Here is a 13,868-nt window from a genome sequence, read left to right as displayed (position 1 = left end):
GGGTTAGGTGTGATTAAGTGTTAATTTGAACAAAAACATGATGTGTTCTACAATACGGTAAACGGATGACCAATTAGTTGGGGTTGAAGTTGTTAGTTTGAGGTATCGAGCCTTGACGAAGAGAAGAAATACATGATGTATCAAATAGTATATCTCCCGTAGAGCAATGAGTAATTATAAATCTGAAACAGATAATTTTGTCCATGGTGTAGGGTTGGGATGAGGTTCAAGGTGGGATCCGAGTTTTGTGGTGAAGGAGATGAAGTGGGTGTTGTGGGTTGGGTAAGCCCTCTTTATTTATTATAACATAAATATTAAAATAAAAGGTAAAAAATACTTAAAAAAAATGAAAAACAATCACTTCAATTTGGACATGACCAACAATCAAACTAGGCTAAATGAGTGAACTCGGCAATTTTAAAAGTCGTTGTATTGTAGAAAAAAGAAAAACAAAATGTACCATTTTTGGAATTTTTATTTAATAATTTGTTTAAATTTTGCAAATTTGAGTTTTATTATTTGAATTTTGAAAGATGGTGGTAAGATATATAAATTTTGAAAGATGGTTGTTAATGGAGGCGCCTGTTAAGCAGAAGCTAACAAAAGCGGGGACAAAATCTGAAAACGACGGAGAAAATGGATGGAACCCACCCACACCGCACCGCACCCACTCGTAACCTAAACAATCAAAATTCTTACACTTGAAGCCCTAATTATCAACTTCAGTTCACTTGATCGGAAGGAAGCAATAACATCTCAATCATCCATGGCTGATGATGCCGCAAGCACCAGCACCATTACTAGTAGAATCAACACCTCCATAACCGACATATCACATGACCATCTCTTCTCCATCCTTCTGCTCCTACCTCTGGAATCCATCCTGTCGTTTGCCATGACCTGTAAGAAAACTACTCGCCTAACTCAATCCCATACTCTCTGGAAATCCATCTGCACCAGGGATTGGGGTCACTCCACCGTCGATGCCCTCGTCAATTCTTCCTCATCTCCTCTTTCTATCGACTGGAAGAGACTCTATCAGCGTCTCCGTAACCTTGATCGGGTCGCCTGCTATACGCTCACAGATTCGGAGACTTCCCCTGGTCCTAGAGCTTCTCATTCTCTCAATTTTTTCTCCGGATGTCTCGTTCTCTTCGGTGGCGGATCCGAAGGAGGTCAGTTACTCTTCTTTCTCCCTGTTTTCCCAATTATCTGATGATCATCTGTTTTTAGATGGATCTTAGTGAAGATAAGGATCGTAATGCCGGTAAGAACAACGTGGCAAAATCTATCTTCTAAAGCTATAAATTTGACCCAAGTTTTCTATATTGAGTGAACAGTGTTTTTTGGAAATCAGAGTAGCCCAAAATTAAATTTGGCTTTTAGATATGAACAGGAACATATTGAAACAAATCTCTAGACATAAAAAAGATGTCTAATGGTGAAAAGCTCATTCTATCAGTATCAATGGCAGATTTGGATTCACATAACTAGTCAATGGCAGTCGCGATTGCCAGCTGGTTGAACACAAGTTCCATTCCTTCTTTTTAATTCTAGGCAATCGTTCTCTACTTCCAGATCATACTCCAAGATCGATAGTTGAATGCTAGTAGGTATCAAGATCAGGGTATCATTTCACTTCCTCTTCAAATGGATCATAATCCTTGTCCAATACTTCAATTATTCTCCTTTCCTTACAATCTCCCAGACTTCCACACCTTTAAACATGCTTTATCTTCAAACATCTATATGATGATTTCATAAGAATCTATTATACTCTGTATTGTTAAGCTCATTGAGAATGAATTACTCTTTCCATGTATATTCTCTGTTCCTATCTTTTAAAAGCTAGTAATCACAATTCACACATTGAAAAATTCTTCCTTTTGTTGTTGTTGTTCTAGGACGCCATCTTGATGACACATGGGTAGCCTACATAGGAAACAGCTTTAGAAGAAAGATGAACTGGCAAAGAGTAATATCAGAAGGCCCAAGTGGGCGATTTGGTCATTCATGTGTTGTTATAGGCAATTGTCTTGTCCTCTTTGGAGGCATCAACGATAGTGGAATCCGTCAAAACGATACATGGATGGCTCAAGTAGAAACCACCACTGGTGCATTATCATGGAGACTACTCGATGTTGGCCCAATCACACCTCCAACAAGAGGAGCCCATGCCTGTTGTCTGATCGATAACAGAAGAATGCTCATCCATGGAGGAATCGGGTTATCTGGAATGAGATTAGGTGACACATGGGTGTTAGATTTATCTGAGAATCTCTGTTTTGGGACATGGCATGAAACAGTGAGTCACCACGACCCTGTTCCCTCACCTCGATCAGGACACACATTGACTTACATTGGAGGAAGTAGGAGTGTTTTGTTTGGAGGTAGAGGGATTGGTTATGAAGTGCTTAATGATGTATGGTATTTTGATTCGTCTGAAGGGCATCTAAAATGGGTACCAATAGTCTTTGAGCTGAGAAGCATCCCTAATGGGCTTTCACTTCCTAGAGTTGGACACTCAGCTACTTTGATTTTAGGAGGGAGGATTCTTATCTATGGAGGTGAAGATTCTTACAGACACAGGAAGAATGACTTTTGGTTGTTGGACATAAGTCAGGGGTGTATGTGGAAGAGGCTAAAATCTGAAGGGTATCAGCCGAAAAATAGGTCATTTCATCGAGCTTGTGCAGATGAATCTGGGCGTTATTTGTATGTTTTTGGTGGAATGGTGGATGGGATTCTTCAGCCTGCTGAACCTTCTGGACTTAGGTTTGATGGTGAACTTTTTGTGGTAGAACTTGTATTGTAAAATGTAAATATTATTGTATAAGTTAAAGAGGAGTTTGTAAATTGTAAGTAAGTTGTAAGGTGTACAACTTGAATTAAATTTGAAGGAGGCGTAGGGCATGCACATCACTAGAGTCAAAAATGTTACCATATATATATATATATATATATATATATATATATATATATATATATATATATATATATATATATATGCTGATTGCTTATAAGGAAGCAACCACAAGTGGGGGGTGGGGTACCTGTGGCTCTATAGACTATAGGTGGTCCTATGTCTGTTTTACCTTCTACATCCTTCCTATCCACACTCTCTTTTGCCTAGAAAAATATCAAGGGACATTTCTGCTTCAAAGTTGTAAACAATTTGTGGTCCTGAAATCAAGGTATGGCCTTTTTTTGTCTCCATCCATATGGTTTACTTGAAGATCTATTCTTGGATGTGTAAAACATGAATGCTATGTAGATTGTAGAGTAACGTTTTGTATTCATTAATCCAAGTATTTGATCGTATCTATGTCTCGAATCCATGTTTATGTTTATTGTGTCATCAAGCTTTTGTGTTTATTTGTTAATACAAATCAAATTGGTTCTATGGTTATGAAGGTACATGGATTTTATGTTATGGCATCCATATTTGATTAGTTTTTAACATAAACATGAAAATAGGGTCGATTATCACTTTTGTTTGTTATCGATCGTGTAAGGATTAATAGTTGGGACCACAAACAATGATATGGTTCTAACATTCTGCTTCATAGATCTAAGCATCTCTTGACTAGAGAAGTCATGTATGTGTCAAATGATTACGTAAGTCCAACATGGTTATGAATGTGATATAAATAATTTTATGGTAATGTAAAACACTTTCACATGGTTATAAATGATGCACTTTGTCCTTCCTTGCAATAATTATCACCAACTTAAATAGTCATCATAATTACACAATAAAACGTAATGACATTACATTATGCTATTTCAGAAGGCCATTCACAAAACATGTTCAAGGAATATTTTGGGAGATAACTTTTCGCCATTAGTGCTTTTGTATGCTATCAAGATGAAGCTCATGAGTGTGAAAACTAATATTATTCGAGAAACTAATATGGCATACATTGTTATCATAATATAATTTGAGTGGCACTAAGAGAATTAACCACCTTGAGGACACCATTAAGATTTTTCAATAACATAACATGACACATGAAATGGTAATATGCCGCGTATTCCTCCATCATTGTCGAAGTAGTAGTGAGTTATTATTTACGATTCCATCATGATATTGACCTTTTTTATAGCATGAATATGTACCTAAAATTGATTTCTTGTCATCTATGCATTTTGTAAAGTCAAAGCCGGAATCAAAATAACTCACAATTTCAAGGACATTAGTCAAAATATACTTTGTCGTCCCTTGTAAGTAATGTAACACATTCTTGGCCGACTTTTAGTGGTCTAAGTCAAGATTTGATTTGTATTGTCACAATCATGTCGGATATATAAGTAATCTTATGCATAAATACATGACCTAAATGAGACTCCCAACCATTAAATCATATGAGATGAGATTCATTTGATCAAGTTCTACTCAAGAAATTTGGGCACCATAGGAGAACATAGGAGAGCAGTTTTGGATGTTGTACTTATTGAGAACTAGTTCAATATAAACTATATATGACAAGCCTTACATTTTAAGAGTTCGGTTTCATCGTATTCAACGTAAGTATCAATCTGTGTAACTAGTTTAACAATTATGGTTAGTCTAATGGGGTTATATGTAAATACATCCCTTATATGTATATTTCCCTTATCACATTTAGTGATATGAAATTATCATTTTCTCAATTGTGATTGTTATGGTATCATAGCCTAAGTGCTTGTAACCCTAATGACGCCGTCATTTAGAGACAACCTCTAGCAACTATTCCGAGTCGATCTCCGGCGACGATCATCCCTTAACTATCAATCATGGCTCTAATTCTCACAACATTCACATCAACAGAAATTTCTAACTCTCATTATTGTGGGCGTTTCTTCTCAATCAAGATAACTTCCAGTTCTAGAAAACAATGGTGGAATCCTTCTTCTAAACATATAAACTTATTGGCTAACTTATGGAACAATTACATGCTCTCTTTCAACCTCTGCCAACGCAGACAACACTCAAGTACCAAATCTAAATTTTGCAATATGGAACGAAAACGATGCTTATGTGAAGATCGTTCTTCTCTCATCCAACTTTGAACAATCATATGACTTTTTTTATGGAAAATGCACATCCCACAAAATATGGGATGTCTTGCGTCATGTTTATGAACCATCTAGCCTCTCCCGAGAACTCACACTAAAAACCAATCGCCTAAAACTTGAAATTGGTAGTGATGAACCTGTCATGACATACCTATAATGCGCTAAAGACTATGCCAATTCACTAGCCTCCATTGGTGTACCGGTTCATCCCTAAGACTTGGTTCTCATAATTTTAGTCGGTGTAACGCCCGGGTTTCAGGGCTAAGCATTTTTGTCAATGTAATAGTCTAGGTCAACTCTTGTAACTCTTTTTGAAGTAATAAAGATGAAATATTTGAGTATTATGTGAATCATGTGTATTTATGTGCTTATAATTTAATTATAAATGTATAATTAATAAATAATAAAAATAAGCGTCAAAATTAAAGTATAATATAATCCCGATATCTCTACATAAAGTTGTAGAATATGTCTCAAGGTTTCCGTACATATAAAGAATGCCGAAATCCGAGTTATAACGAAGAAGTTATGACCCGTCGAAGTTTTACGGCAAAACCGGCACGGCACCTGGAAGCGTAAATAGTGAATTTACGATAGAGCGAGATTTAGCCTTAGCAATCTAAACAAAAGTTGTAGAATATGTTAAACTAAGAGCGTCGATAAAAAGAACGCCCAAATCTGACTTCGTATGAGGAAGTTATGATTTTTCTAAGATTCGGCTTAGCAGTGCACGGCCCGAAACTCGAATTTTAGTTCGAGCGGTTTTTGGCTTATGCGACCTAAATGAGAGTTGAAGATCTCATTAATAGGAACTCAACGGCAAAAAGATGGACGAAAACGGAGTTCGTATGAAGGAGTTACGAATTCTTCGCGGTCATTTAACAGTCTAAAGGCCTCCTACTGTTAAATTTGAGATCGGTCGAGAATTAGCCGACGGAGTCTAAATGAAAGTTGTAGATCTTGATTTTACCTACGCGTGGATATAAAGAACGTCGAAAACGGAGCTCGTATGCGAGAGTTATGATTTTTCTAAGTTCGAAGGCTGACACGCGATAGGGGGTGACGTGGCACCACCAGAATTGGACACGTGGCACCACCAGAAGGCCACCACATGGACCAACTCGGCGAGTAGGTCCCCCCTACTCGGCGAGTAGACCAGTCAGCACCCCTATAAATAGAGGTGTCGGGCATTCACTTCTCTTCACACCTTTCCAACATTCTTTCTCTCTCTACACTCTCTCTCTAAGCCTCCTTAAGCCCCCTAAAGCCTAGGTAAACCCCCTAGCACCCGAAGGAAGCCCCGAGGCTCCCGGAGTTCCGAGAAAAGAGCCTTTCGGCTCGGGAACGCTGCTCCAGCGAAGCCCGGTTTTCGAGAAAACCCGCTGTAAGTGAGCTATACCTACCCTAACTTTAGTTTAGCTTATGTTTTAATATAGTAACGTTATTAGGAACTTATAATAAGTACTTGGGCTATTATTATGAGTATTATTAACGCTTAATAATACTCGGACTAATTAATTTGTCGCGGTTATCGTTAAACTAAACCCTAGTGGTATCGATACTAGGTTTTATCGAAGGAATATCATTTTGAGAGTATCGAAGCGCCGTTCGAGTGCTGAGTCACCACCTTTCAGGTGAGTGCATAGTTACTTTCAACTTACACATAGATACGAAGTATTTTATAAATTACGTGCTATGTGTGCATATTATCTGATTACTTGCTATCTATGCTGGATGAACGTTGTTATACATGTTTTCAATGATTTAAACTGTATATGTATTTTATATCTACGAAAATGTTGGGGTAAAACATGGGTAGATGTAATAGGTGATGCGTGATAAAATGATGAGAGGCCTCGATGTTGATGTTGTTGTTTCTATCATCTAGCGGAGTATGGATGACGACCACGGACTCTTCTAGACAGTCCAGTGGAACACTAGCAGGCTCGCAACCTGTAGGTGTTTGTGAACGATGTGTTCACCGATGTACTCCATCCCCCACATGGTTGCCTTTAGGACATTTATTGCTGAGGAATCCCCTTAGTAGTAGTGTCCGTCCCGATGATGATCCTTAGGCTAGGTCCCTTATGATAGGTGTTTAGGGACGTAAAGTGAGGATAACGGGAACGGGTAATCGGGTTATTGTTGATCGATGAAATTAATAAACTTATTTATTGTGGGTTGAAAACCCTATGTGCTCACCAGGCTCCCAAGCCTGACCCACTCAGTTTTATGTATTTCAGGTAGTGGCGCATGAGCATAGATGTGATGTTTTGGACGAGGGATTACGGATATAGGCCTGTAGATATGAAATAATGTAGTAAGGCTTATATTGTACTGTTTATGCTTTTGATCTGTACGAACATGACATCCCGAGTCTTTTAATGAAATACATTTCTATGGAAATGATTTTGATAAATCTTTATCATATCTTGTTTTGGGACAAATTCCGCAACACTTTCATTTAAAATGTAACTCTGATTTTTAAACAAAGCATAAACAAACCGGTCTTTTCTGGCCGTGATTTTGGGGATGTCACAGTCGGTCTATCCACATGTACATAATTTAACAACTTAGTTACAACTCTAACAACACGTGGTACTAATGTTCACATTGATGATCTACAATCTCTTCTTTTGATCACGAGTGCATATATGGGAGATTAAAACCCAATATTGTCCGAGTGTACAATGTATAAACCAATCAACATTCACAAGTAGGCTTACTAACTAGCCAAACTAATATTGGCAACCTTGTTGCTCAAGCTCATGCGTTAGGTTTGAGCATCATCCCAACTGGAACGATTCAAGCTCAAGCCCTTAGAACAATCAAAGTGGGATTCACGACACTTGTGGTGGTCGCGAAAGAAACAATAGTCATGGTGGCAATCATGGTGGTACTACGACCAATCGCAGTTGTGGACCAGACTTTAGCAGGGCATCAACACAAAACACTGTCTATGGCCATTGTCCTAAATGTGTCATTCATCACAATGTCCAAATCACCACAATAACAACAACCATCCATAGCTCTGATACTATTAAGAACTTCATACACACACACACACATATATATATATATATATATATATATATATATATATATATATATATATATATATATATATAACAAACTTCGGTGAACTCACAAAACTTTTGAAAAACATAAATCAAAAGAACACAATATTTAACGTGGTTCGGTCAAGGTGATCTACGTTCATGGACGAACGAGAGAGAGAGAGAGAGAGAGAGAGAGAGGATTTTATTAACCTTTTGGAACTATTACAAGCACTCAAAATTGTATCTCAATTTGAGCTCTCATAGAAATCTAGCAATTTACAACGATGGGGATATGGGCCTATTTATACTTGAAGGACCAGACCTAAAACCCTATGGGCCAAGCCCATTGGCCCATGAATGGTGACAACCAATCATATTCCACCATGCATTCTTCTAGAACATTTTTCCATATCATACAACCTATGAGCATCAGCAACACACATGATGGACCACCTTGACCATAGTGGAGCATCATGATGCACAGGTGACACATCATGAACACTAATGGTCCAACATCCATCATGGTGTCACAAAAAGGTGTATTTATTAAGCATGATCATCTTCTAAGCATAAGTGGCTCAACATGGTACATCAAAGGAATCAAGATGGCACTTCATGTACCAAGATGGTCCATGATGGCACAGCATTTCCTCCATGGCGCAACTTCCCTTCTTGATGGAGCAACAACATTTCCTTGGCTCAACATCACCTTGACACAACTTCAGACATGATGGTGCATCATGCTATCATTTGGCGCAACATCCCCAAGGACTGTGCAACTTCCTTCTACATGGCACAACATGATGTTCCATGTTACTCCCTGTTGCTCCAAGTGCTCCATGTTGCTCCAAGCCACTCCAAGTTGCTCCAAACCACTCCAAGTTGCTCTAAAACCCCTTTTGAATATTCGTTCCTTTGACACATGATCCGTTCCTTTATCACATGATCCAAAGCCATCTCAGATGATCCATTCCTTTGTTACATGCTCCATGAACCTCAAGTGATCCATTGTGTTCTAAGTGCTCCATGTTGGACAAGACTTCATACCCCAACAATCTCCCACTTGAAGGCTTAAACAACTTCATATGCCATTCAAATTTCACCATTCCTCAAAGTACTCCCTCTCCCCTCTCTCTCTATCTCTCTCATTCTCTCTCTCTCTCTCTCTCTCTCTGTGACAAGCCCTTATTTTTAAACTTCTGAAAGGCCAGTTGAAGCCATGCAAAGCTTCAACTTCTCATTGGTAACCACCTTGGTGAACATATCGGTTAAATTCTTTGTTCCAAAGATTTTCTTTTAGTTTAGCGTTCTTCATTATTTAACTCTCGAATGAAATGGTACATCATCTTAATGTGTTTCGTTCTGTTGTGAAACACTTGATTCTTTGCTAAGTGAATTGCACTTTGGTTGTCACAATTTAGTACATAATCCTCTTGTTGAATTCTAATTTCTGACAAGAAACTCTTCAACCATATGAGCTCTTTGGCAGCTTCTGCAAGTGCCATGTATTCTGCTTCTATGGTTGAAAGAGCAATACTCTTTTGTAACCTTGACATCCAGCTGATTTATGTACCTCCAACTGTGAACACATAACCCGTTGTGCTTTCTCCTAAATCTGCACATCCACCTAAGTCTGCATCAGCGAACCCTTATAAGACTACTCCTTTTATTCTTAAACATAAGGAAAACACAATTGTTCCTTTTAAGTAGCGTGGCAACAATTTGACTCCTTCTTAATGTTGTTGTCCTGGATTTGACATGAACCTGCTCACAACTACCACTACATGAGTAATGTCAGGTCTGGTGCAAAGCATTGCATACATTAAACTACCAACTGCAGATGCGTAGAGAACTTTAGCCATGTATTCTCTATCTTCTTCTGTTTTTGGGGATTGCTTCTTGGTGAGTCTTAATTAAATCCCCAATGGTGTACTTCTGGCTTTTGCATCTGCCATGCTGAACTTTTCTAAAACTTTCTTGATGTACTTGGCTTGTGAAAGTTTTAGTGTACTGGTAATTCTGTCCCTGTCTATGCTCATGCCCAATATTTGTTTAGCAGCCCCTAAGTCCTTCATCATGAACTCACTGGCCAACTGATTCTTTAGCTTGTTGATCTCCTGCATGTCAGATCCATCAATCAACATATAACAATAGGATGATATAAGAGGACTTGAATTTTTTCAAATAACATCAGTGATCCATCTCACATCTATTATACCCATTCCTCTGCATGAAGCTATCAAACTTCAAGTACCACTGCCTTGGAGCCTGATTCAAACCGTACAAACATTTCTTTAGTTTGCGCACCATATTTTCCTTGATAACTGTGTGAAAACCTTTTGGTTATGCCATGTAGATGTCTTCTTGTAACAGCCCGGAATTCCAGGTATCGTTATATTTATGAGTTTTGGGTGTTTTAAGAGGGGACTCGGCGAGTTGGAGCTCAGACTCGCCGAGTAGGATCGCGGATCTGGTCGCGGGTTCGCGACTGGACTCGACGAGTCCGGATATGGACTCGGCGAGTCCGCGCTGTTTAGCGAAACCCTAACCGTCCAGGTTTAGGACATATATCAGGGGCCTTATGGCCGTCATTGTTCACCCTAGTCCTTTGAGAGAAACCCTAATTCGATTGTGAGCATCTGGAGCAAGGTAGAAGACCATTATTGATCTTGGAAGTGATATTGTGCAAGGAGGAGGAGGCTTGGTTAAGGGAACAACAGGAGAAGCCATATTCTGAGGGTTGGGGACACAGAGCAACGTTATTCAGGTAATATTTCGAGTTGTTCCCTTCTATGTTGATGTGCATATGGATTTAGGGTTTATTGAACCCTTTTGTGGCTATATTGAGTGTTTCCTTAGTCCCCCAAGCGATTGGAACCCTATATTGGGACCCTTGGAAGTCCAGAATGTCCCATGCCTGAGCTTTTCGGGAATCAATGGAGGTTTTGGATTGGAATCCTTATGCCTTAGGTCAAAATGTAAACTATGAGTCATGGGGTGTATTATGAGCACCGAAATGAGGACTTTACGTGATGAACCAGTCTAGGAAGGCCAGACCTATGAATTGTCGGAGCAGATCTGACCTTAGGAAGCAGTTTGAGCGGTTGCATGGCATGGACTCGCCGAGTCCGATGAACAGACTCGGCGAGTAGCTTGAAGATTAACTGGGGCTCGCCGAGTTGTTCTTCAGACTCGGCGAGTTGAGTCGGGGTGGCCCCGCGATTCTTCCAGGAGGAACTCGTCGAGTCAAGGGGGATACTCGACGTGTAGAAAGGGAATCTTAGAGAATTGGCGAGAACGTGTAGACTCGCCGAGTCGCCCTAGCGCTCGCCGAGTCCGGTCAAAGTTGACCGTTGACCGTGACCAGAGTGGACCTGTGTTGACTTCTTAGGGATAGTCAACATTAGAGATATAAATTGTTAACTAGGGACATATGATGTTATAGGAGGATTAGAGCTCGGAGAATCGGGCACGAGGGATTCCCAGGGTTGTGAGATATCGAGACACGCGAGGTGAGTCTTCTCACTATACTTTACCTTGAGTAGGTAACCAGAGTTATGTGACAGAGTATTTGTATGCTATGTATGTTATGTGTTGTACTGCATTATTTCTATGTGATTTATGCTGTGCATGTTTGCAGAGTTGGAACCGAAGGGTTCCTAGAGTTAGAACCTGAGGGTTCACAGAGTTGGGTGCACGGACCCATAGAGTTATAGCCTCGAGTGGCTTATATGTGTTACATGTGTGGTATTTTGGGGAACTCACTAAGCTTCATGCTTACAGTGTTTGTGTTATGTTGTTTCAGGTTTCTTTCAGTATCACGGGGCGACACCGGCTTGATTGTACACACCAGAGAAGGAGTCATATTTTGGAGGATCCTGGTTTTCTATGCAAGTGAAAATGAAGCTATGTTTTGTAATTCAGTTATGAACGAGATTTTAAACAAGTGTTCTAATATTAAAATGATTATTTTAAATGAAAATTTTGTCTTGAAATTCACGGTGTTACACTTCTTCAAGGTCACCATGGAGAAAAGCTGTTTTCACATCTAGTTGCTTTAGATGGAGATCTTCAGAGGCCATAATTCCCAAAACCATTTTGATTGTAGTCATCTTCACAACTGGAGAAAAGATCTCATTATAATCAATCCCTATCTTCTGTTGTAACGCCTTGACTACCAACCTTGCCTTATATCTCTTGGTGCCATCTATTTCATCCTTAACCCGAAACATCTACTTTTTTTCAGTGCTTTCTTCCCTGATGGGAGCTTGACCAAGGACCAAGTGTGATTATTGTCAAGTGAGCTCTTCTTCCGTAGCCTTCTTCCACTGTATGGATTCTTTCATCCTCAAGGCTTCTGGATAAGACTCAGGTTTGCCATTCTCTGTCAGCAACAAGTGTGTTGAAGGAGAATACCTAACTGGAGGCCTTCATACTCTAGTGGATTTGCGGATGGTAGGAGTTTCAGTTTATACACCTTTATTTTCTGAACTAATATCATCCATGCTCTTACTATCTCCGGTTTCATTAGAGCTCTCACTGTTTCCTGAACTTTCACCTATCTCTAGAGTACTAACAAGTTTTATAATGTCATCTTCTGAAGTTTCTTCTAACTCAACTTGTTCTTCCTTTTTTGGTTGCTTGTTATTGCTTAAGCCCTTAGGAAGTTCATCCTTGTATAGAAAATTCTCATTGAACACCACATCCCAACTTCTGATAACCTTTTTGTGCTCGTTATCCCAGAAGAGGTATCCTATGTCGTCCAACCCATAACCTATAAAAGTGCACTTCCTTGACTTTGCCTCTAGTTTGTCTCTCTCAGAGTATTTGACTTTTACATACGAGACACAACTAATGACCTTCATGTGTTTGAATGAACCTCGTGACTTTGCAATTCTTCCTTTGGAATCTTGACCCTTATAGGAACTTAGGGTCCTTTATTGATTAGGTATGTAGTTGTGTTGACCGGATCTGCCCAAAACATCTTGGGTAAACCTACATGTAGTCTTATGCTCTTTGCGCTTTCATTCAATGTTCTATTCATCCTCTCAGCTACTCCATTTCACCGAGGTGTTTCTGGAACGGTCTTTTGCATCCTAATTCCATGTTCAACACAGAAATCAACAAATTCTTTGCTACTGTATTTGCCCCCATTATCGGATTAGAAACACTTTATTTTCATTTTCCACAATTGCTTTCAATTTCTTGAAAGCACTGAAAACTCCAGACTTATGCTTCAAGAAATAGACCCAAAATTTCCTAGTGTAGTCATCGATGAAAGTAACATAATATCGGGATCTTCCCACATAAGCAATTGAAGCGGGACCATAAACATCTGAATAAACAAGCTCCAATTTCCTTGTATTGGGTGGATGTCCTATTCTCACGAAAGTAACTTTATTTTGCTTGCCAAGAATATATGGCTCATAGAAATCCACTGTCACGTTCTTCAGATCTAGAATTCTTCCTTTGGAGGCAAACATCTTCATTCCTTTTTCACTTATATGCCCAAATCTCTAGTGCCATAGAGTGGATTCCCCAACTTCTTTAACAGCATGTGCTTTATCATCAGAAACTTCCATCATGTAAAGTGTACCCTGCTTCTAACCTCTAGCAACCACCAAGTTTCCTTTTTTCACCTTCCACTGATGATCACTAAAAGTGACATGGTGACCTTTATCATCAAGTTGCCCCACTGATATCAACATTCTTTTCAGTTCTGGAATGAACTTGACATTCTTCAAAGTCCAC

At 39.3% G+C, this 13,868-nt stretch overlaps 1 protein-coding gene and 1 long non-coding RNA gene across 2 annotated transcripts in view; both read left to right on the top strand.

Moving 5' to 3' along the window:
- Positions 1–7,496, top strand: part of LOC145100401 (uncharacterized) — a 106,042-nt gene extending 98,546 nt beyond the window's left edge. The window contains exon 3 of the long non-coding RNA XR_013705014.1: positions 7,302–7,496. This is a non-coding gene — a long non-coding RNA (uncharacterized LOC145100401). The remainder of the gene's footprint in view (positions 1–7,301) is intronic.
- LOC145102785 (Kelch repeat-containing F-box family protein) lies at positions 593–3,325 on the top strand. Its single transcript, XM_079040256.1, has 2 exons — positions 593–1,175; positions 1,905–3,325. The coding sequence occupies exons 1-2, from the start codon at positions 767–769 to the stop codon at positions 2,813–2,815; spliced, it is 1,320 nt and encodes a 439-aa protein (XP_078896382.1). The 5' UTR covers positions 593–766; the 3' UTR covers positions 2,816–3,325.
- Positions 7,497–13,868: the final 6,372 nt, after the last annotated feature.

The sequence above is a fragment of the Lactuca serriola genome, chromosome 4 (genome assembly GCF_051521515.1).
Source record: "Lactuca serriola cultivar US96UC23 chromosome 4, Lser_US96UC23_V15, whole genome shotgun sequence".
Classification (NCBI taxonomy): Eukaryota; Viridiplantae; Streptophyta; class Magnoliopsida; order Asterales; family Asteraceae; genus Lactuca; species Lactuca serriola.
Note: the sequence above shows the minus strand (reverse complement) of the source record. Positions and strands in the feature narration are given on the sequence as shown.